Below are 26,550 nucleotides of genomic sequence, written 5' to 3'. Positions count from 1 at the left end.
TTGCAGTAAGTTTTGAAACAGGGTCTGCCTTAATAGCAGCCTTGTGATTCTTTTCCATCCAGACGTATTTATCCATGCACTCACTAATTCTACTCCTTATTTTAGTTGTTACAAATTCCCTGATACAGGCATACTAATTTATAAATCCCCAGTTCTCTCATGGTACCTTTTTTTTTTTTTAATTATGTTTGCCGGTTTTTTTAGTTCTCCAGTTCTAAAGCAGCCATAAACAATATGGTATACACCAATGCTAATTCAGAAAATTCATCAGTGGGTTCCCTTAGGCCCTTTGGAGGAATACTGTGTGATCCTGCTGACTTGTACTGTAACAAGCAAATACTCTTCTGTGTATTTTATGACCTGAATTAGAGACATCCTTTGATGAGGATCCAAAAAAAAGGGCAGGGGGAAGCCAAAAGTATGTGCAGAGGGTTCAGAGTTTAAATCTGGCAGTGATGAATGCTGATGGCTTGATGATGGCTGCTCATGGCTTGGATGGCCATACTCTTCACTGGTGTCATGGTTTAACCCCAGCCAGCAACTAATCACCACACAGCCGCTCACTCACTTCCCTCCCCAACCCAGTAGGATGGGGGAGAGAATCAGAAGGAAAAAGGTAAAACTCATGGGTTGAGAGAAGAACAGTTTAATAGAACAGAAAGGAAGAACCTAATAATGATAATAATAACAATAATAAAATTACAATAATAATAATAATAAAAGGATTGGAATATACAAAACAAGTGATGCACAATGGAATTGCTCACCACTCACTAAATGATGCCCAGTTTGTTCCTGAGCAGTGATCAGCCCCCCAGCCCCACTCTCCCCAGTTTATATACTAGACATGACGTCACATGGTATGGAATACCCCTTTGGCCAGTTTGGGTCCTGGCTGTGTCCCCTCCCAACTCCTTATACCCCTCCAGCCTTCTTGCTGGCTGGGCATGAGAAACCGAAAGATCCTTGACTTAGTATAAATGCTACTTAGCAACAACTGAAAACATCAGTGTATTATCAACGTTATTCTCATACTGAACCCAAAACATAACACTATGCCAAATACTAGAAAGAAAATTATCTCTATCCCAGCCAAAACCAGGACAGCTGGGTGAAAAACTGGCTGGATGGCTGGGCCCAAGGAGTTGTGATGAATGGAGTTAAATGCAGTTGGTGGCGGGTCACAAGTGGCGTTCCCCAGCACTCAGTATTAGGGCCAGTTCTGTTTAATAACTTTATCAACTGTCTGGATGAGGGGATCGAGTGCACCCTCGGTCACTGTGCAGATGACACCAAGTTGGGCGGGAGCATTGATCTGCTTGAGGGTAGGGAGGCTCTACAGAGGGATCTGGACAGGCTGGATTGATGGGCTGAGGCCAGTTGTATGAGGTTCAACAAGGCCAAGTGCCGGGTCCTGCACTTGGGTCACGGCAACCCCATGCAGTGCTACAGGCTTGGGGAAGAGTGGCTGGAAAGCTGCCCGGCAGAGAAAGACCTGGGGGTGCTGGTTGACAGCCGGCTGGATATGAGCCAGCAGTGTGCCCAGGTGGCCAAGAAGGCCAATGGCATCCTGGCCTGCATCAGAAATAGTGTGGCCAGCAGGAGCGGGGAAGTGATTGTTCCCCTGTACTCCGCACTGGTGAGGCCGCACCTCGAGTACTGTGTTCAGTTTTGGGCCCCTCACTACAAGAAAGACATTGAGGTGCTGGAGCGTGTTCAGAGGAGGGCAACCAAGCTGGTGAGGGGCCTGGAGCACAAGTCTTACGAGGAGCGGCTGAGGGAGCTGGGGCTGTTTAGTCTAGAGAAGAGGAGGCTGAGGGGAGACCTTATCGCTCTCTACAACCACCGGAGGTTGTAGCGAGGTATCAGTCTCTTCTATCAAGCAACCAGTGATAGGATGAGAGGAAACAGCCCCAAGTTGCACCAGGGGAAGTTTAGATTAGATATTATGAAAAATTTCTTCACTGAAAGGATTGCCAAGCACAGGAACAGGCTGCCCAGGGCAGTGGTTGGGTCACCATCCCTGGAGGTATTTAAAAGATTTGTAGATGTGGTGCTTAGGGACACGGTGTAGTGGTAGACTTGGCAGTGTTAGGTTAATGGTTGGACTCGATGATCTTAAGGGTCTTTTCCAACCTAAATGATTCTAAGAAAGGGCTATCACATACTAAGATGACAGGAACATGCACTAAACCCCGATATTTGGAGGAACAGTCTTAGGACTGAAGAAACACTTGCAAACTTGGAAAATCTAGAACGGACGTTTTTAGTACCAGCTTTATTCACCTTAAAGTAGAGTATGTATTTATTATAGTCTTTAATTACCTGATCAGATACTGTTGCGGGTTTTTGCTTCTTTTTCCCATCCGACTTCCTCAGTGCACAAGGATCAGCATAGGAGGAGTGCAGCATCTGACTGTGCAAGAAACCAAAAAACCTTCCAGTTTCCAGATTTTCCAGGTGCTGTAGTTTGCAGCCTGAATGTTGGGGTTTTTTTTCATTACAGCATATTTGTATTTAGTTTCTTTAAGCTTTCAGAAGACATTACTGCAAGTTTAAACCTCTTCTGCTTTACCTGTTGTTGTATTGTGAGTTGTAAATGTGGTTGCTGTTTTCCAGACCTTCTTCCCCTGTACCCTTGAGAAGACTTTTCCAAGCATAACTACGTAATTTCTTTACCATCCTAGAATGTGTAGTTTCTGGATCTACTGATTGATGTATGTATTATTGTCTAAGATATTCCTTCACCTGTTTGTTGTCAGCAGCATTATTGACATGGTCTTAATTACTTGTTAATTGTCCATTGTCTTAGTGGTCCATTGACTTTTAAAAAAACACTTCAATTCAGCCATTTTAGAATCAACGTTTATTTTTGGTGTCTTTCTTTGTCATTAATGGATCTGCTTACTCTTTGTACTACTTTTCCTGTTACTCAGTTTTAAAAGCCTTTCTTGTCTCTACTGGCTTTTTTTAATATCATTAACTCATCCTGCCCTTCTGCTGCTTTTCCTTTTGCTCTGTTGATTTCTTCATTTCTCATCCAGCTTTGTCTTAACCTCCAATCCTTTGAGCAGTGTCTCAGGAAATGATATTGACTGCTTCCTTTCATTTTTATTTTTCAAAGGAACTGTAGTCTGTTGCACTTTGTTTCTAATCTTTCAAGGGCTAGTCTTCTATTTTGCTGCAGAGAGATTCACTGTTTGCTCCCACTACATTATGTTCCCAGTTTTCTGAAAAAAAATCAATATTGTATTTTTCACACCAAATGGGTTATATTTGTACACTTAGCCTCAAGTCAATCCGCTCTGCACTTAGTAGTTAAATATTAGTTGGAAGTGTAAATGTGTAATTAACTAGTTTTCTAACTAAAGTACTCACTACCTTAAAACTTACTTATTAGTATTTTTAATCAAAATAAGTAAAGTGCTTTAAGGTTAGGTTAGGTAAGGCTAAAGTAAAAATTTTAATAGCTTATAGACACTGTCATGAATTTCTGCATACATATTTTCAGTGATATCCAGCAGTCATTTCACCTATTGGGCTTCCCTTCCATCTAGTTCATTCGTCCTCTGTGTAGCTTGAGAATGCTGCGATAGATGGATTTGTCACTCAGGAGATATCTGGTGAGTTTTCAGCTCACTGGAAGTATAACAAATTGATCTGAAAGTTGGTGCAGGAATTTTTCTACTATTCTCCAGTCTTGAGGTTCAGAGCTGCAATTCCCCTCTGCGCTTTTTCTTTTTTTTTTTTTTTTTTTTAATTAAGTTTTGTGACTTTGCATTAACTTCTGGATAGTACATATCCCTGTTGGAAGTATTTTGGTATATAATACCTACAGTCACATACCTTGTTCCATTTCAAGCTCCACTGTGTAGATGTCACTCTTAGTTTTCACTTCCCTTTGATATGCAGCCTGGGAGTGTTAGCTAGCTCGTACTTCATATAGAACATCACTTCTGTGTCCTTGTATGTGTGTTTGTGTGCTTCTTGTATCTTTATACAGAGTTTTAAGCATGTTTGATAACCTGCTCCTGTTCTTACAAAACTGCCTATCACTGAATGTTTCTGGTAGTAATGAAAAGTGGAGAGTCCTCACTACGATAACTTAAGTGACAACTTATTTAGAAGTAATTCATGTTGATAACCTGTAACAACATCCTCACTGAAGAAGGGACTGAGTTTCTTCATGGTTCTTCACAATGGGTAATATAAAACATTTTATCTGCTATTACTTTAAAAAAAGGAAAGCTTGCTCTTAGAAGTCTGGTTCCTTTGTCTACTTGGTTTTTAGCTAATGTGTTCTTTTGGTAACCTTTTTATCATTTCATGGGACTGTGTAACGCAGTTCAGGAAAAGCAGGTTAATAGAAGAATATAGACTCTAAAGTGTTCTAAAAGATGGGGGGGGGTTGGTCCCAGTGGAGACTGACACTCCAGCCTACTTACTGTAGCTGGTAGGTATTGATTTTTCTTCTCCCCCATTTTAGCTGCACCGCTGAATTAGGTATTGTGAAGCATCTTTCCCTGTGAAGAGAGGAAAAACTGTCATGAACTTTTTCACCCTAACAGTACAGCATTTCAAACTAAACCCGATTGAATGGAAAAGTCTGTAAGGACTCTTAAAAACCTTGTAACTCACATCCCCACTCACTTCTCCCCCTCCAACAGCTGTTCCAGCAACCTTGAGAAAGTATGATAGATGATTGTAAGAAATTAATTTTAAATCTTATTTCATTAAAAACAACAACAATAATAAAAATTGTGAAAATGATGCATTCCTGTGGCATGATCTCCTAAGGTTAGCAAAATGGTCTCGTTCAGGTTTTCAGCAAGATGTTCAGTTACTGTTATAATTGGCTGATGAGTAGGTTTGGACCTAACTAGAATGCCAGTGTTCGATTTTGCAGTGTCCTCTGTGAAGATATGTCACCATTTACCCTGGCTTTAGTGACAATTTTCTAAAAAGGAAACTCGTGGGAAATCATTATGCTGTTTATATGTCTCCCTTGTTGGAGAGCATTATCCTGTGATATTTTACCACTGTTTTCCACTGCATGATGGCATCTAGCTAAGGTTAAGGCAGAACAAGTCCCTTTGCAATTTTGTGACTATATTTTACTTGCTGAAGGAGAAAAGATAACCGACAATTAAGTATTTCAGATGTCACTGAAAGAACATGTGCAACTAATCAATGGCATCCTTAGGGAACATGATTTTATGAAACTGATAAGGTAGAAAAATTGGGATTTTTGTGATTTGTGTTACATAATAATAATCGCACCCTTTCGATGAAAAAGACATTTCTGCTGATGTAAACATCAGGCTTTCCCTTGTGTTTTTTCCTGAAGCACGGAGTAGTTCATTAAAGTGTGACAGTAACAGATAAACACCCTTTATGATTTTCTGAGAAAATATGGTGCTTATACTCTTAGTTCAGCTGAAATCAATGCCTTTGAAAAATGTATTTCTAGAGTCACTTCCCAAATCACTTACCAGAGGTTGTGTTAGGTGTTTTATTGGGGGGGGGGGGGCTATTTATTTTAGGAAGGAAATACACATGCTGGGTTTTTTCTTAAGTTAGTCTACTTAGCACTGTGGGGCCCATATTTGAAACTCATTGCTATGAGCTTGGTAGAATTTGGACTTATTAGAAATTCACATTACTAACAAACTAATTGTAAGGTTTTATTTCTTTGAAAATACAGATCTTTAAGTTTCTGACTGCAGAGCAGACAAGGTAGTAGTCATGTTTACAAGCCAATATCATATATTCACTTGAACAAAGGCTATGTCTGAGCATGTTACATCACAAATTATAGGTAGTGGTTTAGAGACTTTACCTGCTGGTTCCTTTTCTGCTCAGCTATTATTTAAAGACGATCACCAAGTTTGCAAAATATGTATTTCTTACAAGTTTTCAGTCAGAAGTAAAAGATCTGTTGTGTTATGGGTTGTTCCAGGTAAATTAAACCAATTATGATAACATTTATTTCTGATTTAAGAGTATTTTTTTGAACAACTTAAATAGGAAGTTGAGAATGCTTACATTTTTCTCTGGATATCCATTTTGGGCCACCACCAGAGGCAGGAAATGCAGTTAGACAGACACACCTAATACAGTGTGGCTGGGGTTTTTTTGTCATTGTTGTTTTTCCCAGGTTTTTTTCTATTTTTCTTTGGTTTCTACAATGTATATTAAACATCTGAATTATGTGCTAGCCCTTTTTTATATCAAAGCCAACGAAGTCAAGCCAGAAGATAATTTGTCCCCTTATTAGTATAATTAACTTGTACTTTCATTTATTTTTTAATTCCTTAAAATGCATGTCACATTATGTTACATCAGTTGAAAAAATCCTCCTTTGTTCAATGCAGTCAGTCCTCACTTCATAAAATTCTGGAAATGACAAAATTGCAAATCAACAGAAGCAGCATCCAAAATACAGTACAGTGCAAAATTACCTTTGCTTCTCTGCAAATTCTACATTTTCAAGTTTATTGATCACTAAAACAGATGCTATTTGCTTACGCCTTTTTGTGAAATAGATTTGGTCAGGGCAGGGTTAGCAGGGGTTGGGTTGACTTGATGGATGTCATGAAAAAAACCTAAAAGAAATAGAATGAGATATTAATCTGGAGTGAGTGGAAGTAGAAACAAATAGGTTTGTAAGAGCTGTCAGGAGTTTTCCTTTTATACAGTGATGTATCCTTCTCTTCTTCCCTGACAATCACTGTTCTGTTCAGCAGCCCCAACAGGCAGTTCAACTTTTGGAAAGAGCTGTCAGGAAGTTTAAGTATGAGGTTGCATATAAGCATTGGATGCCCTTAAACATGTTTATACAACTTTTTGCAGTTCTTCATTGCATATAATTAGTAAGGTGGTTTTATTTGAGCAAATCGTACGCATTGTTATGCAATTCACGCACCTTCTGAATATGCATCCACCTCCACCACTCCTTCTGTGCATAACCTGAATGCAGAACAGGACAAATTTTGCAGCAGCAGAGTGCTGATTTTGCAGAATGCAAATGAAGTGGCATTTTTTAATGCAGCATCTTCATATAGAGGTGAACTGAAAGGCTTAACACTTGCCAACATTTCAGACCTCCCTGTTTGTTACATCAGTTAAAATCTAGAACAGAAAAGTTCAAAAGCTGCATTTTTCCCAGTTCTTTTTTTCAAACTTGTTAGTGATAGCCTCAGCTGTTGAAGAAATGTAGACTCTGAATTCAGACTTGCAAATGTAACATAAAAAAGAACCAGTCCTCAAATATCTTTCTTTTCAAATGTGTTTCTCTCTTTAAGTCTATGCACATCTTATGCAATTTTTACACTGTCTAGGTTTTCATTACACAAATAACCAAACCATTTGCTATAAAACCTGCTATAAAATCTAGATGACCTCTAGATGTCTCTTCCAATCTTATTTTTTTTGTGATCCTGTTATCCTCTACATACCATTGCATCTCCCTAGTGATATTGCAGTGTAAAAGAATACACACACAGGAGTAAGTTACCTCCCGAATGTTTCTTCTAACATAGGCTGTGAAAATGAACAGGATGAACATGGATAGCTTTACTTGTACAAGTCATTTTATTTATAAATCTAGTGAAGGTTCTTCCATGCATATGTTCACTCCAGATCAGGCTTTTATGAAGGAAAGCTCTTTAGGGAAGAGCTTGTGGCTTTCCTTGGCATGTGAAGTACAGGTGTTATCAGAACATATGGCAGTATGAACAGTAGGGGCTTAATCTTTCAGGTGAGACATTGGTTGAATTTATGAACTATTTTGTTTGCCTCATGAAAATTAAAGATCAACGATTATTTTTGGTCTGCTTCTATGAAACTGTCAGAGATTTATTGTTTCCTTTAAAAGTCATTCTTTCATGATGAACACGCACCTAAGCATCTCATTTATTTGCTACATATTTTTAAGTGTACTTGCAATTAATTTACTGAAAATTGTAAATCATCTCATCAATGGAAAAACAAAGGAGGATGGAGTCAGGCTGTTACACCATTGCTGTGGAAGAATGTGGCAGGTCTAGCCAGCAGCTCTTTGCATGGAGCTTTGTCATTAGGACTCACAGCACAGATATAAGGAGTACCTTGTAAGCTGATCTGTCAAGCCAAGCAAAGAGTTTCCCTTGTTAGCATTTACCAAGGCATGCATTAATAAAATTGCACAAAGTGGAGACTTCCTTTTTCCACTGATGTGCCAAACAGGAGTCTTCTGTGAGGTGAACGTGAAAGCACTGAGCTGTAGCTGCTTTATTTTATGTTTCAAATAAACAGAATTTTATTCACAAATGAGTGTGCCAATAACTTAGTTCCAGAATCAGACATCTCTGCTTGAGAGGCAGCTAGCTTGGCACCAGTGATGGCAGGTGAAAAAGAGTATAGTAGCATAAGCTGAATGTATTTATATGTGATTCATTAAGAAATGTGGTTTTCCTATTGAAATGAAGCACTGCAAAATAGGTGTAAAAAAAACTGGAGAAGAATTGAAAAGTGTTGCAAGTGGGAAATGTTTTGGTAGCTTGAATAAAAGTGTGTGATATCTAAAATACTAAAAAATCTTGGGTTTTGATTGTGCCTTTTTTTCCTTCTTTTTTTTTCACAGACAGTCATCTTAGAAAATGAAGAGCTCCCTAAAATATTTCTTGATTTCTTGAACGTTCGCCATGTACCTACCTTGCCAAAAGCAGAAAGCTGTGGGTAAGCTCTCATTTACTGAAAAATACGTGGAGGCCAAAAGGCCCATATCCACTCAGTGCTGATGCAATTCCATTGACTTAAAATGGCCTTGCTGCCAACTCTAACACTGTAAAATAAATGGGCATTAGCTTCATGTTTAAGTATGTTTATATATCCCCAAAAGGTGGTAAAATAAATCCAGCCTGTTCAAAGACTAAAGTGAGGTTTAATGTAATATTCTTGGAAAGCAAAGGAGAGTTTAGATGAGAAAAATATGATTTTCTCGTAGATCTTGAAGTATCTACTGAAATGTAAGATATTCATACATGCTCATTAAATTTGCATAGAAAGCCTTTGCATGTGTTTTATGGTCATAGTATCTGCACAAAATAGAAGTTAATTCTTTGGTCTTTTTATGATCTCCCTCTGTGTGTTTGAAAATGGGGTCTTTCACCTTTCTGATGACATCTACCCCAATGGCCCCATTGCCTTTCCCCTGGGAAGGGTTCTTGATCGGGGTGGGAGAAGGGAATCTTAGTATGATGAGTGTAATGACTACGGAAATACCCAAAACAGTGTAACTGGAAGCTCTCTTATCATCTGCAGCTCTAAGCTTTGTAGGGAGAATAATTTCTTTTGCTATCCAAGCTAACGTATTTGATAGTCCAGTAGCGTTACCACAACTTGCTCCCCAGAAAAGCTATGTGGCCCTTTTCCACTTTGCGGGAGGCTGTGTGGATCTGCAGTGGAGAGAAGGTGGGCTGAAAAAAGTGGAGATAATTTTGAGGCCCTCTTACACTCAGAAGTGTCTATGGCCCAGGGCGGTCTCCAGAGTGATTCAGAAGCTAACAGACTTGTAGTTAATGACATCAGCCAATACCCTCGTTGGGACCGTACCCCATCACTTCTTAGATAGATAGATAGATAGGTAGGTATGTTTGTGAATCTGTTACAGTAAAATGGATGCTGTCATTTCCAAGTAGTGGTTGTTGTAAAGTGATAATCTCCCACATTCATTTCATCACACTGCATTATGCAGCTATTGACCAGAAAAAAGGTCGCTCCCTTTGATGGCTCTTAAAGGATTTGGAGGGTTTTTTTATTGTAGAGTTAATTTTGTTGTAACCAAAGTTTCCTCTCACTTTACTTGCAGCTCTTTTGATGAAACAGAATCTGAAGAATCGAGGTGAGCTTGATTCCTACTCTTTTTTAGGATACCAGATTAATAAACTACTTGAAATTATTGGCATTTACTGTATTTGTTCCTTCCAGATGACGAAATAGCAGTGGTTTAGCATTAAAATTAGATGTGCTTGTTAAATATTATGGCTAGTTTCATCTGCTGTGCTAGATCCATCCATTTGTAGAGTGAATTGAGCATCCTTACACTTGTATTGGGAAACTCCTTACAAAACCATAATAGAATACTACTAGCTCTGAAATATTTCTGGGAATGTTTTTTACCCATCAAAGTGTGGTTTTTTGTAGCAAGAAGATTCAGCAGAAGGAATTAGAGGTTTGGTTTCTCCCCTCTGTGTTTGATAGATTTTTGTAGGTATCTGGTTGCACTACTCGGTATGTGTATCTACAGAGCAGAGTGGAGAGGGCTGGTGCTGGCTGGGGGAGGATGTCTCTACCATATCCAGGGTGCGAGACAGCCCTGTAAGGGGCATCCAAGGACTTTCTCTCCATGGGTGAGGTGTACAGCAACCAGTTTGAGAGCTGGAAGAACGTGGTGAAATTTTGAGTCTGTCTGGTGGCCTGAAGAGCCTGTAGACCATGGAGCCTGGTTGTAGGTGATTTTGTAGCCTGCATTACACCAAGTACCAGGGAGCAGAGCAGGATCGGGAGGTCTCAAAGCCAGCTGCAAGCCGCCCCTCCTAGATGCAGCCCCTGGACCTCCAGCTTCACACTGAGGGTTTCAGTGTGTGGCTGAGAGGCAGCTTTACTCCCAGGAGATGGAGCCTGCCCTTTTTGGGCAGCGTGGGTGTGCAGAAACGCACCGGCAAGGCTCGACCACCTCACTTTGTCAAAGCTAGTTTGTAGAATATTCTGTTTGCTGTCCCTTGATACTGACATCCCTGTTCTTGACCTTTCCAGCAAACTGTCCCACCAGCCTGTGCTGCTGTTCCTAAGGGATCCATATGTCTTGCCTAAAGCCAACGGTAATCAAACCTGTCATCTGTTAACAGCGCATTACTGATCTGACCCTGCACTGCATAAACCACATTATTATTAATACCAGCCTAGTCAAATGACACTGGTCCAAAATCTAATAACCTGCCAATAAAACGATAGTTCTTGTGTAAGAAACCATTAAAACACTAAGTGGGGTGGGTGATTTATAAAAGGGTGGAATTTTCTCCCCCAGTTGTTCTCTCAGACAAACCTACGGAGAATTCAAATCAAAAGATAAAGAAAATTGCTTTGCTTTTCTTGTTGACCCTTTGGTCTGTTTTGCCTGAAGGATTTGAACTTAGAGGCCCAGTCCTTTGTAAGTGCTTTTTCCCTAAACACCAGTCGATCTACTACGAGCATGTTTGTATTTCCATTTGGACTATTACTATTTCTTATCGTTTATAACCTCTAGAGCTCTTTAGGAAAAAAAAAAAAAAGAATGTATACTTTAAGTATAATTGATGTGTTTCACAGGACATTTACATTAGCCTTCATCTCTTAATACATGGTTCAAAAGAGTTTGAAATAGCTTGTTATAATCCCCTTTTTTTATAGAAAGTTCTCTGCATTATTAATTCAGAGAACTTACCCTCCGTCTTAAATTAAGTAAGTGCAGGGAAAAAAAATATCATTTTTAATAGTGTGTTCTTCCTGGTTTTGTCATTTTACTTGTTCGAACTGTTACTTATACTAGTTTTTGTATTAAAAATGTAATGCACTTTCAAGGGAGAATTTTCTCCCAGAGCTGCAAATTAAGATTTTTTTTTTTTTAATGTGGCATTTTGTTTGATTTTACAAAATACTGTGTTGAAATCAAGAGTCAGGTTGTTGAGCTGCTTGGAAAATCATTACATTTTTAACAGTAAATTTAGGAGAGAACACTTATTTGCTGTAGTTTCTTGGCCAATGAAGTGTACTTCCTTGAGATTTTCTGAAGTTGTATATAAATACCTGAAGGGAGGGTGTAAAGAAGACAAAGGCTCTTTTTAGTGGTGCCCAGTGGCAGGACAAGAACATCAGGAAACACTCTTTCACTGTGAAGGTGCCCAAGCCCTGGCACAGGTTGCCCAGAATGGTGGTAGAGTCTCCATCCTTGGAGATACTCAGAAGCCATCTGTACGTGGTCCTGGGCAACTGGCTGTAGGTGTCCATGCCTGAGCAGGGGGTTGGACCAGATGACCACCACTTATCTGTTCCAGCTGCAACTGTTCTGTGATTCGGTTGTTTTTACAAGCCGTTTTTCAAAACCATAGGGACTAGGCTCATGTATTTTGAGATGGTTAATAGTCTCTCTTGCAGGCAGTGTCCACTCTAGTAGTGTGGCCCAACAGCATTAACCCTATGGAGTCTTACTGAACTTAAAGTTGTAGTTCTAGAGTGAAACATTGAGTGCAGAGGTCCTGTGTGACCGAGGTCCATGTTAGAAGACTGTCATGGTTTAACACAACCACACTGACGTGGTTATGAACATTATTCTCATACTAAATCCAAAACATAACACTATACCAGCTACTAGAAAGAAAATTAACTCTATCCTAGCTGAAACCAGGACAAAGACATATTACAGAGTCCTTTTGTTTTTATTTTGACTTAGCACTAATCTGGTCATGTGGACTGAATGCCCATTTGAGGCTGGAGTGCAAATCACAAAATCAATGAACTGAAGCAGAGTAAGGGGATATGGTCACTTCACAAGTTGACTCCTGACCCAAGTGACAACAGTAATGCAGAAGCACCCACAGAGTTACCTCTGTCTAAAAGTTGGTCGAGACAGTGCCTGTACTGAGAGTGAGCCACATTGCATGTCTTAATCTTATTATTCAATGCTCCTTGTAATTGCAAACTTGGATTCCTCAAGAGCAGGGTGTAAATTATGAACATCGTTTAATTCCATACCATTCCTAAGAGAGAAAATGGATTTCATATACAGTTATCCTGAAGAATGAAGACAGCGCTTAATGTTTTGTGTCCACATGTAAGGTTTTGCTGTTAAGACTTCTCTTCAAGATTTTGCGGTTCTATGATGGTATTTATCTTCCTTCCCTAATGTGTGCTCTGAGTAAAGCTAAGCTTCTTTTTCTTGAAATCATTAGCAACTTTATAATGAATTTTGTAACTACTCTTTTAAGTAGTGCTTTACTTGGAGTAAGATAAAAGTCTCTTCTAATGCGTGACATATTTAAATATTAAGTAGGCCTCATTAATGACATCTGCAACAAAGGACTTTTCAGGCTTTTGCCAAGGCATTTTTTGGCCTTGACACACAATATTTAGAATTAGGTGAATATTCTTTGTATTTGAAGACCCTAAAACATCAAATTTATTTGCAAGTTATGCTTTTTAACAATGGATTAAAACACAAATTAGAATGTGAGTTGTAGTTTTAAAAAGGCAGAAACCCAAGCTGTAAGTCTAGAGGTTCTACAAGTTGACTTAAGTCTAGTTAGAAAGAAACAAAGTTTTTACACAAATACCATTGCCTTTAATTCTTCTTGGTTTTAGTTTGCAGCAAAGAGAAAATACAGATGAGCTTTCTAAAATTTTCTCTCTCAGATCAGTTCTTAATTTAATAGACTCTGATTCCTTTGTAAAAAGCAGCCAAGGTTGTTCAAACTATGGCCAATATTAAGTGTCCATTAGCAACTAACCATTCATTGTGTGTACTCTCTGAAGATGGTGAATTGTGACAGTTGATTGAATCAGAGATGGAGTTGTCTTTCCTGGATACAGGAATGCCTGTGTTAACATCTTCCTGTAAGATAGGAAATTGTGTATTTGTGGGATTTTAAAGAAATAAATACTTGTTTTTCAAACATAATACTCATCACTTTTTTTTTCCCCTCATTGCACTGTTACTTGTCTTCATAAAATATAGTCTTGCCATTATTCTAATGACTGGACTTCAAGCATTTTTGAGTTGCAAGGCAACTTTCCAAAAATAAGATTCACAGTTACATACCACATTGATTTTCAAAGTCACTTTTTCATGATGTATCTAACACAGTCTGAGCGCATGAGCACATCACTTTTTTTGTGTAAAGTGGCTACTTCTTTTTGAGGGGGTGGAAAAAACCAGTTACTTACTATTCTGAAGAAAAATGAAGGAAAAATCTAAAATTCTGCAAATTGAATATGATACCTCAGAAGCTAAAAAATGGAATCTCAGATTTACTGTCACTTGTTTGAAAATTGTTCTGACAATTCTTTAAGCTGTATATCATAGATCTGCAAGACTGCTTCGATGTATTTATACATTTAACTTAAATTAATTAATATGCTTGATTTTTTTAAGCAACAAAGCCTCACAGTAAATCTGATGCTGTAAAGTTGCATCATCTTTTTAATCAATACTCATTTTCCTATATATACTGTATGTTATAGAAGAACCAGTAAAAACTGGTCTCTGGAACTGCAGCATTTAATTTAGAAGGAAAGCATCAGATTGCCCTTATAAGTGTATTTTTAATAACATTAATGACAACAGCATACGGTTATTCTACCAGGGTGATTTGGGATAGCTGAGCTTGCAGGACTTGGAGGAATCATTATTGGATTCAAAATATGAACAAGTAATTTATAATGATGATTTACTATGAGAAGTTGAGGAGAATTATGCATATATTGTTTATGATGGAGGTTGCATTTCATTAAAACATCCTAAAATATCTCTGTTTATAATATCTTTAGTATAATACCTATGAGGTAACACCTTCAAGCAAACATAGATTATTTTTTTTCCTACTGAGTCCAAATCTACTTTTTGCTCACTATTTTTACCTCCAAAATGATTTCAGCAAAAGAATTAGGGGCAAAACCTAATTCCCACCCACATTAGGTGATCTAATTTATCAAGTATCTAATGATTTTTATGAAAGTTGCCTCTCCCCTTTTTGAATATCCTGTAGGCTGATAGGTGATGGAAAGATGTGATTAGTGTGGAAGTTCTGTATCAGAAATACTCTGTTCTTCTAAGCAAATCCATTTCCTAGTGTACTAGCAATTTTAAGATTGTAAGATGTCATCAGAAATTCTTACTCTTAATGCCCAGTGATTTAAGTGAACCCTTCATTAAAAACGCAGGAGTTGGTGCATTTGAAAAGTATTTTCACTTCAGTAATGTACATCCAGCCATTCCTCTGCGTGGATCTATTACTGTGCTCTATCAGGTAATTCTTTCATGCTGAATTTAACATGAAAATTAAGTGCCAGTTTCCTCTACATCTGTGGTAAGAACATAGTGGGTTTTCTTCCTTCAGATACTATAGGATGCCTTTTGTAACACGTGACACTTTATGTTGATTAGACAGCCTGAAATTTTCCTGCCTCAAATAATCATCTCTGATTGTACAGGCATCCTCAAGTCTTCTGTCTAAACATTGCTGTAAACCACAATGGAAAAACAGCTTTGAAGTATTCCCAGTAGCAATCTTGGAATTTCTTCAAGTATATTGAGATTTTGTTAGAAATTGAATTGCCAGTGTAATCCATCTTCCTTGTGAGAAAAGATTCAGATCAAGAGCTGGAGCCTAGCAGCATTAAGTATTAGAACATCCCTTTAAATCAATAAGCTACAAATCTGGCAGCGCATTCATGCAATGCCCAGTGCTACACTAAAGTGGCTTTAGTGCTGAAACAGCATTACTAATAGCACATCCCCAACATGGATAAACAGCGAGTGATGCAGTAACCCAAATTATACAAGGCCTTACCTAGTTAAGTTTCACAAAAACATTTATATTTTACTGACATAGATAAGAAAGCAAGGGTTTTTTTCTTTTTTTTCAGATGACTTTCCAAACGTAGTTATAGAAGGCATTCTACATGGAATATTTTACCCTCATTTACTGCCCAGGTAGAGGTGATGCGTGGCTAGAAGAAGCTGAAGCAAGTCTCCGAGACATGTTTGATGGAATTAACAGGAGTAAAATTCTGTGATGTGAAAATTATGCTCAGAAGCAAGAGCCACAACCTCAGTTTAAGTTCAAGCATTATATCTTTTTAAATAAAATCAATGTCACTACAACTGCTGCTTTTAAAAAAAAGATATGAAAACAACAGTATTGAAGTTAAGTGATACATTCTATATATTGACATGCTCTAACTATTTAACACTAAAAGCTGAAAGTCATACACTGAATTGCCCTAACCTTTCAAAAGAATTGAAAGCTTTACTAATTATTTCTATAATTTCTATCATAAATGACACTAAACATTTTTACACCATGATTTTTCCCAGCACATTACCCATTGCTGGCAGTGGATGGATTAAAAGTGCTGGCACTGAGAAGAGTGTGTAAGAAATTGCCAAAAAAAAAAAATATTAAAGCAAGAAGAAATTGAAAGCGATTTAAAGTATTTTGTTCATTTTTCTTAAATTATTTTGAATCTGCTTTTTAATATCAGGATGGAAAACAGCCAGTGCATGTGTATGAAGAGTTTCTAAGGCAAAAACATGCCTCCACATTCTGAAATAATACATAGCTCACTCTCAGGAAATTTTCTAGATTTCAGCTGAAATAATTTTATCTAGCAGGAGATTTTACATGGCATTTATGCACCTCCATTCAGTTACGACATCCAATCTGTGTGTATGTTTGCTTGTCACATCAACTTGCAGACTGTATTCCATATCTTAACATTTTATAAGTCACAGAGCATACAACTCTGTGGTAAGCTAAAGCAAGAATATGATTACGTAGTAAAATGACAAAACTAAAACTGATACATATATATATAATTATATATATGTATTTGTTCAGGTTTAACTGGAAATTTTTGTGTGCTACTGGACATTACAAAATAAATTACTACAACATGAATGTACTGCTTCAGTGTATTTTTGGTGTTTGTTCAAACAAGACATTTTTCTGAGCTTGTATCATCAGAGATGGGTTTTACAGATACTCCACATGAAGCATGAGAAAATACCTGGGTGTCTGCTCATTTAAAACTCTCAGCACCATGCTATCTGAACATCCTAGGCTTATAAAAAGTGTGTATCTTGGGGCAAAAAATTCAGTGTAATTGAACAGCCAGCAAGTCATTGGGTTCATCAGAGGAAGGGTGTTGCATAAAAGTGGTAATGGCAAAGCTAGACACAACAGAAGTCTGATCCTGGAGATGCATGGGTTGCCTCCTGCTGACTACTAAATCTGTTTTAAAGCTGCTTGGGGCTGGTGAAAAGCTGGGACTTGTATGAAAGGTAGGCCTGTGACTGCAGCACTTTTTCAGGTAGCAGAATTCTCTACACTGTCTCCAGGATCAACATCCAGGAAAGCTTTCAGCTATTAGTGGAAAGCTATATGGGCAAGGGAGTCTGAGGCATTCTCACTCTTACTTCCCAACACTGCTTCCCAGTGCTGCTTTTCAGAGACTTTTACTTTAAGCAGTTAGTAGAAAAGTGAACAGGGGTGAAATGCAAGTCTGATTGCCTAGTACTAGGCAAATTTAGAGGCCCTCAACACATTCTTCTCTAGCTCTGTTTTTAAAGAGGACTGTAATCCTCTCACAGGTCTCTGAAAAGAAGTGTCGGTATTTACCCTCAGGAGAGGCCCCAGGTATGGATGGTGAACCACAGAAGCACCCTTGTAAGAACAAATGACATGTCAGGAGGACCCGAGGTAAATCCCTGCCCACTGTGTTTTCCTGTTCCTTGAGAGGGGGGTGCCAGTAGGTACCTACAAGCTCTGTGCTGTAGGTACTCACTCTTCCCCTGCGCCACTCAAAGTCTGGATGCCTCACATGGGCTCCAGGACACCCTTCAGGAAACTAGTCACTGCAAAGATTAAGTGATATGCTGCCTACTGTGCAGGTGGATGAGTCCTTCGTCAGATCTTGGCATTGACTCTTCAATCTTCAAGTTCTACAACACTGGAAACTCAAGAGAAATAATCCACATCATCTTCCTATGGAGTACTACATAACTCACTTAAAGAACCTAACAAATACAGCTGTCTTTAAATGGTACCTTATGGTGACCTTCTTTAAAAGCTACCAGTTAAGTTGTCAGCTTAAGAGTTATTTTAGAAGCATTACAAAAATAATGAACCTAAAGTTGCATCTCTGATGTACAGCAAAACCGCAATAAAAAGCATTTCAGCTTTATCATAAATAACATTAGCTTGGTGTTATAAAATTCACTGTGCTGCAAAACAAGGGACTCTTCTATTTTAATCAGTTTCTAACTGATGATCTTATTTAACAATAGACAGAGCTGCTCTTTCTCGGTTACAGGATTGTATCTGAATACTGTGGGTTTTTGAAAGACAGCCTGGACTTTATCTGACACATTGAGAGAAATTTACCATCCCTGCTCTAACCTTACAACCTCATTTCCTGGAAAGCAGCACCCCCTGCTTATTTCGCAGAATTTACTGAGGTGAGAAAAAAGGCCTTTGTGGGGGGAAATAAAAAAAACTCTTCATTAAGTATTTATTTGAAATCAAAGTTTATTTATTCAAAACAGTCCTGTATTTAATTTTTTTTGTTTGTTTTTAAAATGCTGATACTGTTACAGAAAAATATTTTCAGTTGAAAAGGCAGAAACAAATATTGCAAAAAATTTCCAGAGAACCTTGAAAAAACAGAAGTAGTTCTAAAATTTTTCATGAAAGACTTTTTCTGCAAGATCTAGTATTTAGTGGGGTATGTCCTGAATTTCAAGGAGTGACAGCTCCATCAAGTTGTTATATTGGCAAATGGTAAGTATTGTCTAAATATAGCCTCATATGTTTTGAGACAAAAACTCAATGGATAGTTGAGATCAGTCAAAAACAGGCCTTAAAGAAAAGTGCTCAAGTTTTACTTTCCATTCTGACTGTTGCTCTCACCAGTCACCTACTTCAACTACAAATGGTTCTTTTACAGCTATTTTGCCACTGTTCACAATCACACAGTCTTGAAGGGGCCGGTCATGTTCATCTGTCTGCTGGAGTTCTATTGAGTGCACCACAGACTGTAAAAAAAAAAAAAAAAAAAAAAAATTCAGTTTAGCCAAGGAAACTCCAGTGGCTCAAGTCTGGTACCAGGTAAACAACTAAGTGCTCCTAGCATTACAATTTATTAAGCAACTTCTGAACAAAGACCTTTACCCTGTTGAGTTCCCATGTGCCTTTCCAACCCCCTATTAACAGTTGTGCCACTCTACCACCCACACACAGTTGACAGAAGCACATGGAAGGCTGTTTGCCCTTCTATAAAAACTTTCAGCCAACAAAAATATCATGAAGAGGCAACAAAATACCCTTTCAGCTAATCGACCTAGCACATACAGGGTCTATCTGTAACCTATGAGCAGAAAGTGAATCCAGAGAACATAAAGGATAAGCAATAATTATTTTTCTAATCATACAGCATAACTGTCCATGCTTCAAGGAATCTGATGACTGCTTCTACCTTTAGTGTAACACACACATATACAGATTTTAAGTGTGGTACGAAGCCCTCCAGTCAGACAGGTACAGGTAAACTACGGGCCTCATGCTAGGCAACTAATTAAAGTAGTATTTTTAAAGGACAAAATTTAGTTAGGAATACTGACTACCTGGCTTTGGATATCTGTTCATTAATCTAACTAAACTAAAACTTAGTCCAAGTCTCTCCTCAAAAATTTTCAGCTACTACTGTAGCTCATGAGAACAGATTTCAATATGAATGTGGGAGTGCAGTGCAAGTATTCTAATGAGGTTCTCAAACTCCTCAAAGAACTGGTCAGTGCAGCAGGTCATGTTTCCCCTGTTCGTTTCAAAACACAGACTAAATGGAATAATTTAAAAGGAAAACCAGACTACTGGAAGTATAATCAGTTGGAAGAACCATTTTTGAACTTAAATTCTATTTGGCCCTTGTACAGTTTTGCAGCTGTGTATGGTTTGAGGGAATTAACTACTTTTTTTTTTCCCCCCAGATCTGAATACATGTATTTGTAAACTTTATATTTACATGCTTCTAAAAACTGTAACAATGAAAGTGTTATCCATGGCTAGTACATGCTACAAAATTAGATTTTAGCTTGTAGAAATAAAATTATTTCATGGCTAACAGCGTTAGTGAAAGGGGGACCTGAACTTACTCCATTTGTAATCTGCAAAGATGTCAGTGTTCATTTCAGTGGTTAGTGGTCTGAAACAAGAGCTGTGAAAGCCAAAGGCATGATTTACGTTCCATTTCTGCAGTCACCATTTGCTATTTCAGTTCTAAATCATCCAGTTCCAGGCTCTTCACTATCATTTTCTACCATGTACATATTAGATAAACACTTTTGAACCACAACAGTGTAAATTACACTAACACAGATAAAATGCAGCAGAATTTGTCCAGATTTTCTTGGATTAACCCTGCCACTAATTTTAGCTTACCATTCCATCAAGGACTTTGCCAAATACTACATGTTTTCCATCTAACCAAGAAGGCTTTGTCACACTGATGAAGAATTGGGATCCGTTGGTGTCTGGGCCAGAATTAGCCATGCTAACCCATCCAATTCCATAGTGTTTGAGCTTGAAGTTCTCATCTGGAAACCTTTCTCCATAGATGCTTCTTCCTACGACACAAAATACGAAAGCAAACCTTAACAAAAAAAAAAAAAAAAAAAAAAAAAAAAACCCCCCCCCACCCCCCTTTTTTTAAAAAAGGGAAAAACAAAAGTATAAATTCAGGACTTGAAGATTCATTGTTTGAGTAAGTACAGCAACATCACTTCCATCATCAGTGATTCCATAACTGAAAGCATTTTGCGTGTAAAGATAGGCTAAAACACCACATATAAGAGGAGAGTATTTAAAGCTCATAATGCTCTATCCTTTGAATTTAACAAGCAAGCCGAGTACCTTCAAAGGTCCTGCTTACATACAGCACTGAACAATAGTATACTTCACCCTGTTGAACAAATTTAAAGTACATAATTATGGCCACTAAAAATAAGGTTGCCATGTTTTGTGACAATTTTAGTCTTCACTTTTACAACTTCTCCTCCTGATAAGAAATTGCTTTAGACACGTTTAAATACATGAAGAACAAATGGAAGTTAGCTTAAAAGACTCAGTGTGAAATTTCTGAGTGGAATAATAATAATGGAATCATTACATAAGGATTTTGATGTTTCTAAAATTGTTCAGAAGGGAAACCGTTTAAGTCCTGTTCAAACGATCACCACTTTGAAAACAGAAGGATGTCTTCCCTCATTATTTGTGCCTACCACAATGGGTACACTGCTTCCAACACCATCAGATACCATCCCAATAAACAGTATTAGCAGGCAAACAAACCCTGCCTACCTTTAATGCTAAAACTGTGTCTTTGGTATTTTGGCCTTCCCCATTGTTCTCTGCAAGGAAAAGGAATGTGTGTTTCCCATTCTGTCCCAGCAGGGAAATCACTAACATTGAATGTACGCATAAGAGAAGAGACGAAATGAGAAGCCAGACTGCATGCAATGCACGAGATGCTGCACTGGGATTGCCCTCCTTAGCTCACTGAACTGGTCTTCTGGAGGCTCAGGAGGGAGAAATGATACAAACAGCAAAAACTCACACCACCAGTAAGTTTATGGTTTTAAAGTTAGTAGGAGAAAAAAAAGAGGGCAGAGGACATGACCCTCATTTTCTAATTTCTCTACCCCTGATTTGAAATTCCCTCCCACAGCACATTTCAGAAGGTTCCACAGAACTGGCTGACCCGAGGGCAGAAAGGACAGCCTACTCCTTCCCTACCTGCCTTCCCTCTACACGCTTTCACTGTTTTCTGCTGATGACTCGAACTGGTTCACATATACACGCAATCAATGAGTGCCTCAGGGAATGAGCGCTGTCACAAAGCCAGAGCAGGGGAAGGGCGGAGACATCCGTCTTTTGGAGACAGTATGTTGTAGGAGCAGCTCAGCTGGTCAAGTGGCTCCAGCCCACCACACAAAGCCATGCTTCTTGAATGGGGACAAGTCACAGACAGAAAAGAGCTATCTGCAAAAATTGAGGACAAAGGAAGCTCTACACATACTTATAATCAGAAAATCCAAATAATTGCAGCCTTGTGTTCCAAGATGCTTCGAAAAGTACTAGATGCTCCAATACAAGTGTTTGGGGTTTTTTTTCATTTATGGGAGCTGAAAGAATGAGGGAATATGCTGTTTTGCCCATCTTTTCAGCAGACATTTGAAAAAGGACAGGGAACCTGTAAGATACTAAGCATGTTTACCTCCTGATCCATCTCCAGCTGTGAAGTCTCCTCCTTGAATCATGAAGTCTTTGATCACACGATGAAATTTACTTCCTTTGTATCCATATCCTCTCTAAGAAAATTAATTAATTCTTTAAATGAATGTAACATCCAATTCTATACAGTCACATGGAAGTACACATGTAGTGCGTGGCCAGATTTCACAGAATATACCACCACTGGAGACAAATACTGGCAAGAAACAAATTAAACTGAGATACAGGTGAATGGAGCTGGGCTACTGCCACAAAGCAGGTATTACTCAGGTGATCAAAGCCATTGTCTTTATTTGACTGGTATCTGACCACAGTACCTCTACATGCTAGATCTGCATGGCAGGGACAGATTGAGGGGGTGATATCCAACATCTCGTAATTACATCTTGTGAACCAAGCCCCAAGGACATGAGAAGACATGCACCAGTGCACAGCCTTGGGGATGGCACTCTTGCACAAGCTCCACTGAATTAAAATCGACAGTTCACAATTGAAACAGCATTAAACAAATATTTACTTCCCAATCCCAACTTGAGTACACAGTGGAAGAAAACCACAAACGTACTTCTCCAGTTGCCAGCGCAATGAAGTTCTCCACAGTCTTCGGGACAACTTTTCCAAACAATCCAATTACAATTCTGCCAACATCTTTGTCTCCAATCTTCACATCAAAGAACACCTGAACGTTTTTATGAAAACAACAAAAGTGATAAAAATGTGAGCACAACAAAAAGGCCAAGCTTTTGAAAGCATAAGGTGGTAACAAACTGCTTCTGGCTGGTCTGTATTAACAGTATCCTTCAATTTCTGAGGGTGCTGTTCAAGAAAAATCCTTTCAGAGCTACCGAAATCAGATTATGCAGAAAACTGTTTGAGAATTGGTGACTATACATTTTGACTCTTACTGCTTTTAAGGGCTCAGTGAGACTGCTGTATCACAAGTTTGAAGGTAGTGTTCAAGAAGATTTTTCCCAGAAATGCACATCTTCAAAGCTGTACAGAAAAGATGAAATAGGAAAATAAGGAAGAACAATGACGCTATTCCCATGTAGTGAACAATAACAAGGAACTACAGTACTGACAGTCCCCACAAACAGTATTGCTATCCACTCATAATCTTCACTGTTCTAGGCATTAGTATGCATGTGATTAAGTGTAGGTGAAAGCCTAAATTTAGTTAAATTGACAAACAGTGGGAAGAAAATCCTACGGCTCAAGCAACGAGTTGCTTTCCCAAATATGAATTCAAACCTGATAAGAGAAATAACCAGGCTACATTATTCACCTGATTGCCTAAAAGCTTCAACATAGGTGTTGCTAAAATGCAACTTCAAAAAGGCAAATGAGTTATGAAGCATTTTAATATAGTTCAGAATATATGAATGCATATTTGAAGATGCAAAAATGTTCCAACAATTACTTAAAATAGGAACAGCTGTCAGGAAATGAGGCATTTTGAAGTTCTGAAAAAGTTACATAAAGACTATTACTGTTCTAGGAAACAGCAACGTGTATTCCTATTATGTGGTATTTGCTGTTCCTTGTGGCACTTGACCAAATATTACTTGTCTGCAACGCTCAGAAATTAGTCCAATAATGATAATAAATGGGCACAGTCTCTCCAACGTGAATGCCTCTTTCACGCTGTCCTACTAAACATTTCTACCGTTTCTTGATCTCCCATGTGGTTTTGACTGTTGAACTTTTGGCTAATGCTATAAAAGCTCTATAAAGAAAATAAAATTCCTTTTGATACACCTCATTCATTTCCCTGGCACTTGGCACTAAATAACATACTACTTAGATGTGTGGCTCCCAAAGTATTAACAGCACACTTTCACTAACTTAACGTTTTTATAAGCATACCTCTCTGAATTTTGCCACCAGGGTTATCTAAGTAAGGGGTATTGCCTGCCTACGTTTTCTAAACACACCTTATTTTGCCTGGAAATGTTGTCCTAGTAGAAAGACTGCCTGAAATATATAAGCATATATAAGTAACACAACCAAGGCTACCAAGCTAAGACCCCAGATAGTAGTGACATCAAACACTGGCACAGACCACATGCAGACACATCCACCATATGTTGTAAACCTAACCCAGCCTGAAGCTTTCATTCATGGCAGAGCTGCTCGCTTAAGCAGCAAACCCAATACTTCCAAAAAGCATTGCTTCAGGTTATTCTGTGCTTGTAAACAAACAGTAAGTTCCTGGCTTCCTGTTAACATTCCACATAGCTGTGCTACATGATTGGTGATTTTTTGAAAGCTCTGCACTTTAATTACGCACCACATAACATGTCTGTGCACATTTCTGGCCAGGAGATCAAATACAGAAATATTTGCTAGCCCTAGATGCCATTTTTGTGTAAAGAAACCATGTTCTTTTAAACATATTTTCTCAAGTTCTCTGGAAACTCAGTAAGCATGGTCAACACAGCAAACTCAAATCTCAAAAAACATCTGGCCAGATTCTTCACCAAAAACTCTTAAAGAAAATAAATATTATAAGTTTTCAGTCCTATTAATATTTATATAAATACTTAATCTTATTTACAATTTGCAGTAAGTATTTCACAACTGAAATGAAAAAGAGCGCACCAGTAAGACTGGCTGGTTCTCATGAACTTATATATAATTTACACAAGATGGTGTATATCAAAATGAAGAAACAGCCAAGAGTATTCAATTATTCGGGGGGGGGGGGGGGGGGCAAAGACTCCTAGACACCAGGCAATAAAACAACAAATGCAAAATACTACATGTGGAAGAGGACTATATAGCCATAATAAGGGGTCCTAAATTGGCTACCACTCAAAAAAGATATCTGGAGCCTGATTTGATGAGCATTTTGATGGAAAGTTTGGCTCTGGACTTGTGAAGGTCACAGAAGGAAAATGAATGTTAAAAATAATTAAAAATGGATAAGGATAAGAGATGGGCATAATTACACCATGGTATAAATCTGTACTGTGCGTTCACACCCCGAGTGCTGCATGTAATTCTGGCTTCTTTATTGCAGAATGGTAAAACCAACCTGAAAAAGGCAGAGAAAACGGCAGCACAGATGCTCAAAGATCTGGAATACCTTTTATATGAAGAAAGATTAAATAAAACTATGCAAGCTGAAAGAGAGAAAACTGGTGTGATTTGCTGAGCTCTGTAAAGTTATGACTGGCTTGGACAAGGAAAATTGGCACAATTAAACTGGACTACATTGCCAGAAGATGATTTGGAGGCCAAAGCCTACAAGATTTACCACCCCCCACCCCCAAAAAAATGAAATTCACGGACTAGAAACTGTAGACAGTTGTAGACAATGGTGACAATGAAGTTCAGAGAAAAAGGCACAGCCTGTGGCTTAGGAAGCTGAAGCTGCGCCAGAGGGAGCAGCTCTGCCCCTGCCCTGCCCTGCCACGCTTTCACCAGTGCAGGCATCTTTCACCAGGAACACGGCACTCCCTCGTGAGTGCAGGTGGAGAGGTTGTTGGGGGCAGACACATCTAATCCCTACTTTATCCAAACACGGACCTCCTGCACCAGCAAAAACTTTCTGGGAAGGGATGCCGGTACGTTGCGATAAGCGGGTCCACCCCCGCCCCGCTGCCAGGCCCGCCAGTCCGTCTCTTGGGCAGTGCCAGCAGCAATTACCGCACACGCCTCCGGCGCAAACCCCGTCCCGCCTGCGGAGACCTGCGTGGCCGAGGCACGCCGCTTGGCTGGCAGCGCGCTCCGAGGGACGACGCGGTTCGGCTTAGGTTCTGACCCACGGCAGCTGCCCAAGCCCGTCGCGGCAGGGCGCGGGAAACAAGGGGGCAATAAAGTGACAGTTCACAACACCGAGAGTTTCAGCAAAGGCGGGGGGGGGGGGGGACGCCAAAAATAAATACAGCACAACTGAGCCCCAGAGCGGGTGAAAGCCCACTGCTCAGCGCAGCGCGGACACCACGGCGCACGCAGCCCCCACGCTGCCTACGGCGGCGGCAGAGACGGCAGAAGCAAGGATGTAATTACCAACCGCAAAGTTACCCTGTCTGTAAGCTAGGGGCAGGCTGAGCTAACCAGCAAGTTTGAGGTGTGCCAGCGGCTACAGAAAGGGGGCATGCCCAAAGGGGTTAAAAAAACCAAACCAACCACACAACGCATTTATCAAACGGGAAAATTAAGGCGCTTGTCCGAGCCCTCCCCAAACCCGACCCCCGCAGGGGCCTCCTTTCTGCCCGGAATCCGGCCCGGGAAGGAGCGAGCCGGCGAGGGACCAGCTCGACACTCTAAAACCGGGGTAAAAGGCTGCCAGGCGGCCCCCGCACCCTCAGTAGGCGCCGACAACGGCCGCGGAGCCGGCAGGGGAAAAAAGCCCCTTCGGGGGCCCGCTGAGGAGACGCCGCGGCCCCCTCACGACCGACCGATCCCGACTCGCCTCAGGCCGGCGGCCGGGGGGGCTTCCCCGCCCGCGGAGGCGCACCGG

The 26,550-nt window shown here is 39.4% G+C and overlaps 2 protein-coding genes across 2 annotated transcripts in view; one reads left to right on the top strand and one right to left on the bottom strand.

Moving 5' to 3' along the window:
• The window catches only part of SNX24 (sorting nexin 24), an 87,775-nt gene extending 72,037 nt beyond the window's left edge, over nucleotides 1-15,738 (top strand). The window contains exons 5-8 of the mRNA XM_010561699.1: nucleotides 8,624-8,718; nucleotides 9,851-9,883; nucleotides 10,798-10,862; nucleotides 15,661-15,738. Coding sequence (XP_010560001.1) covers nucleotides 8,624-8,718; nucleotides 9,851-9,883; nucleotides 10,798-10,862; nucleotides 15,661-15,731 — 264 coding nt within the window. The 3' untranslated portion in view covers nucleotides 15,732-15,738. The remainder of the gene's footprint in view (nucleotides 1-8,623; nucleotides 8,719-9,850; nucleotides 9,884-10,797; nucleotides 10,863-15,660) is intronic.
• Nucleotides 15,739-18,438: 2,700 nt separating this feature from the next.
• Nucleotides 18,439-25,520, bottom strand: PPIC (peptidylprolyl isomerase C (cyclophilin C)). The gene is made up of 5 exons (XM_010561697.1): nucleotides 25,342-25,520; nucleotides 22,648-22,822; nucleotides 22,066-22,159; nucleotides 20,232-20,416; nucleotides 18,439-18,829 (listed from the first exon to the last, which is right to left on the bottom strand). Exons 1-5 carry the CDS (start codon nucleotides 25,518-25,520, stop codon nucleotides 18,701-18,703), a joined length of 762 nt encoding a protein of 253 aa, XP_010559999.1. The 3' UTR covers nucleotides 18,439-18,700.
• Between the last annotated feature and the right edge of the window lie 1,030 nt (nucleotides 25,521-26,550).

Source organism: Haliaeetus leucocephalus, unplaced genomic scaffold (genome assembly GCF_000737465.1).
Source record: "Haliaeetus leucocephalus isolate CR32 unplaced genomic scaffold, Haliaeetus_leucocephalus-4.0 Scaffold150, whole genome shotgun sequence".
NCBI lineage: Eukaryota > Metazoa > Chordata > Aves > Accipitriformes > Accipitridae > Haliaeetus > Haliaeetus leucocephalus.
The sequence above is the reverse complement of the archived record's forward strand: the minus strand, read 5'-3'. Positions and strand labels throughout refer to the sequence as shown.

Coding starts and splice junctions, on each gene's coding strand:
- PPIC (XM_010561697.1), bottom strand. CDS start 25,520: ATGCCTGCACTGGTGAAAGCGTGGCAGGGCAGGGCAGGGGCAGAGCTG. Junction 22,823..25,341: donor TTTTTTGGGGGTGGGGGGTG/GTAAATCTTGTA, acceptor TGCTTTCAAAAG/CTTGGCCTTTTTGTTGTGCT. Junction 22,160..22,647: donor TTGCGCTGGCAACTGGAGAA/GTACGTTTGTGG, acceptor TAATTTTCTTAG/AGAGGATATGGATACAAAGG.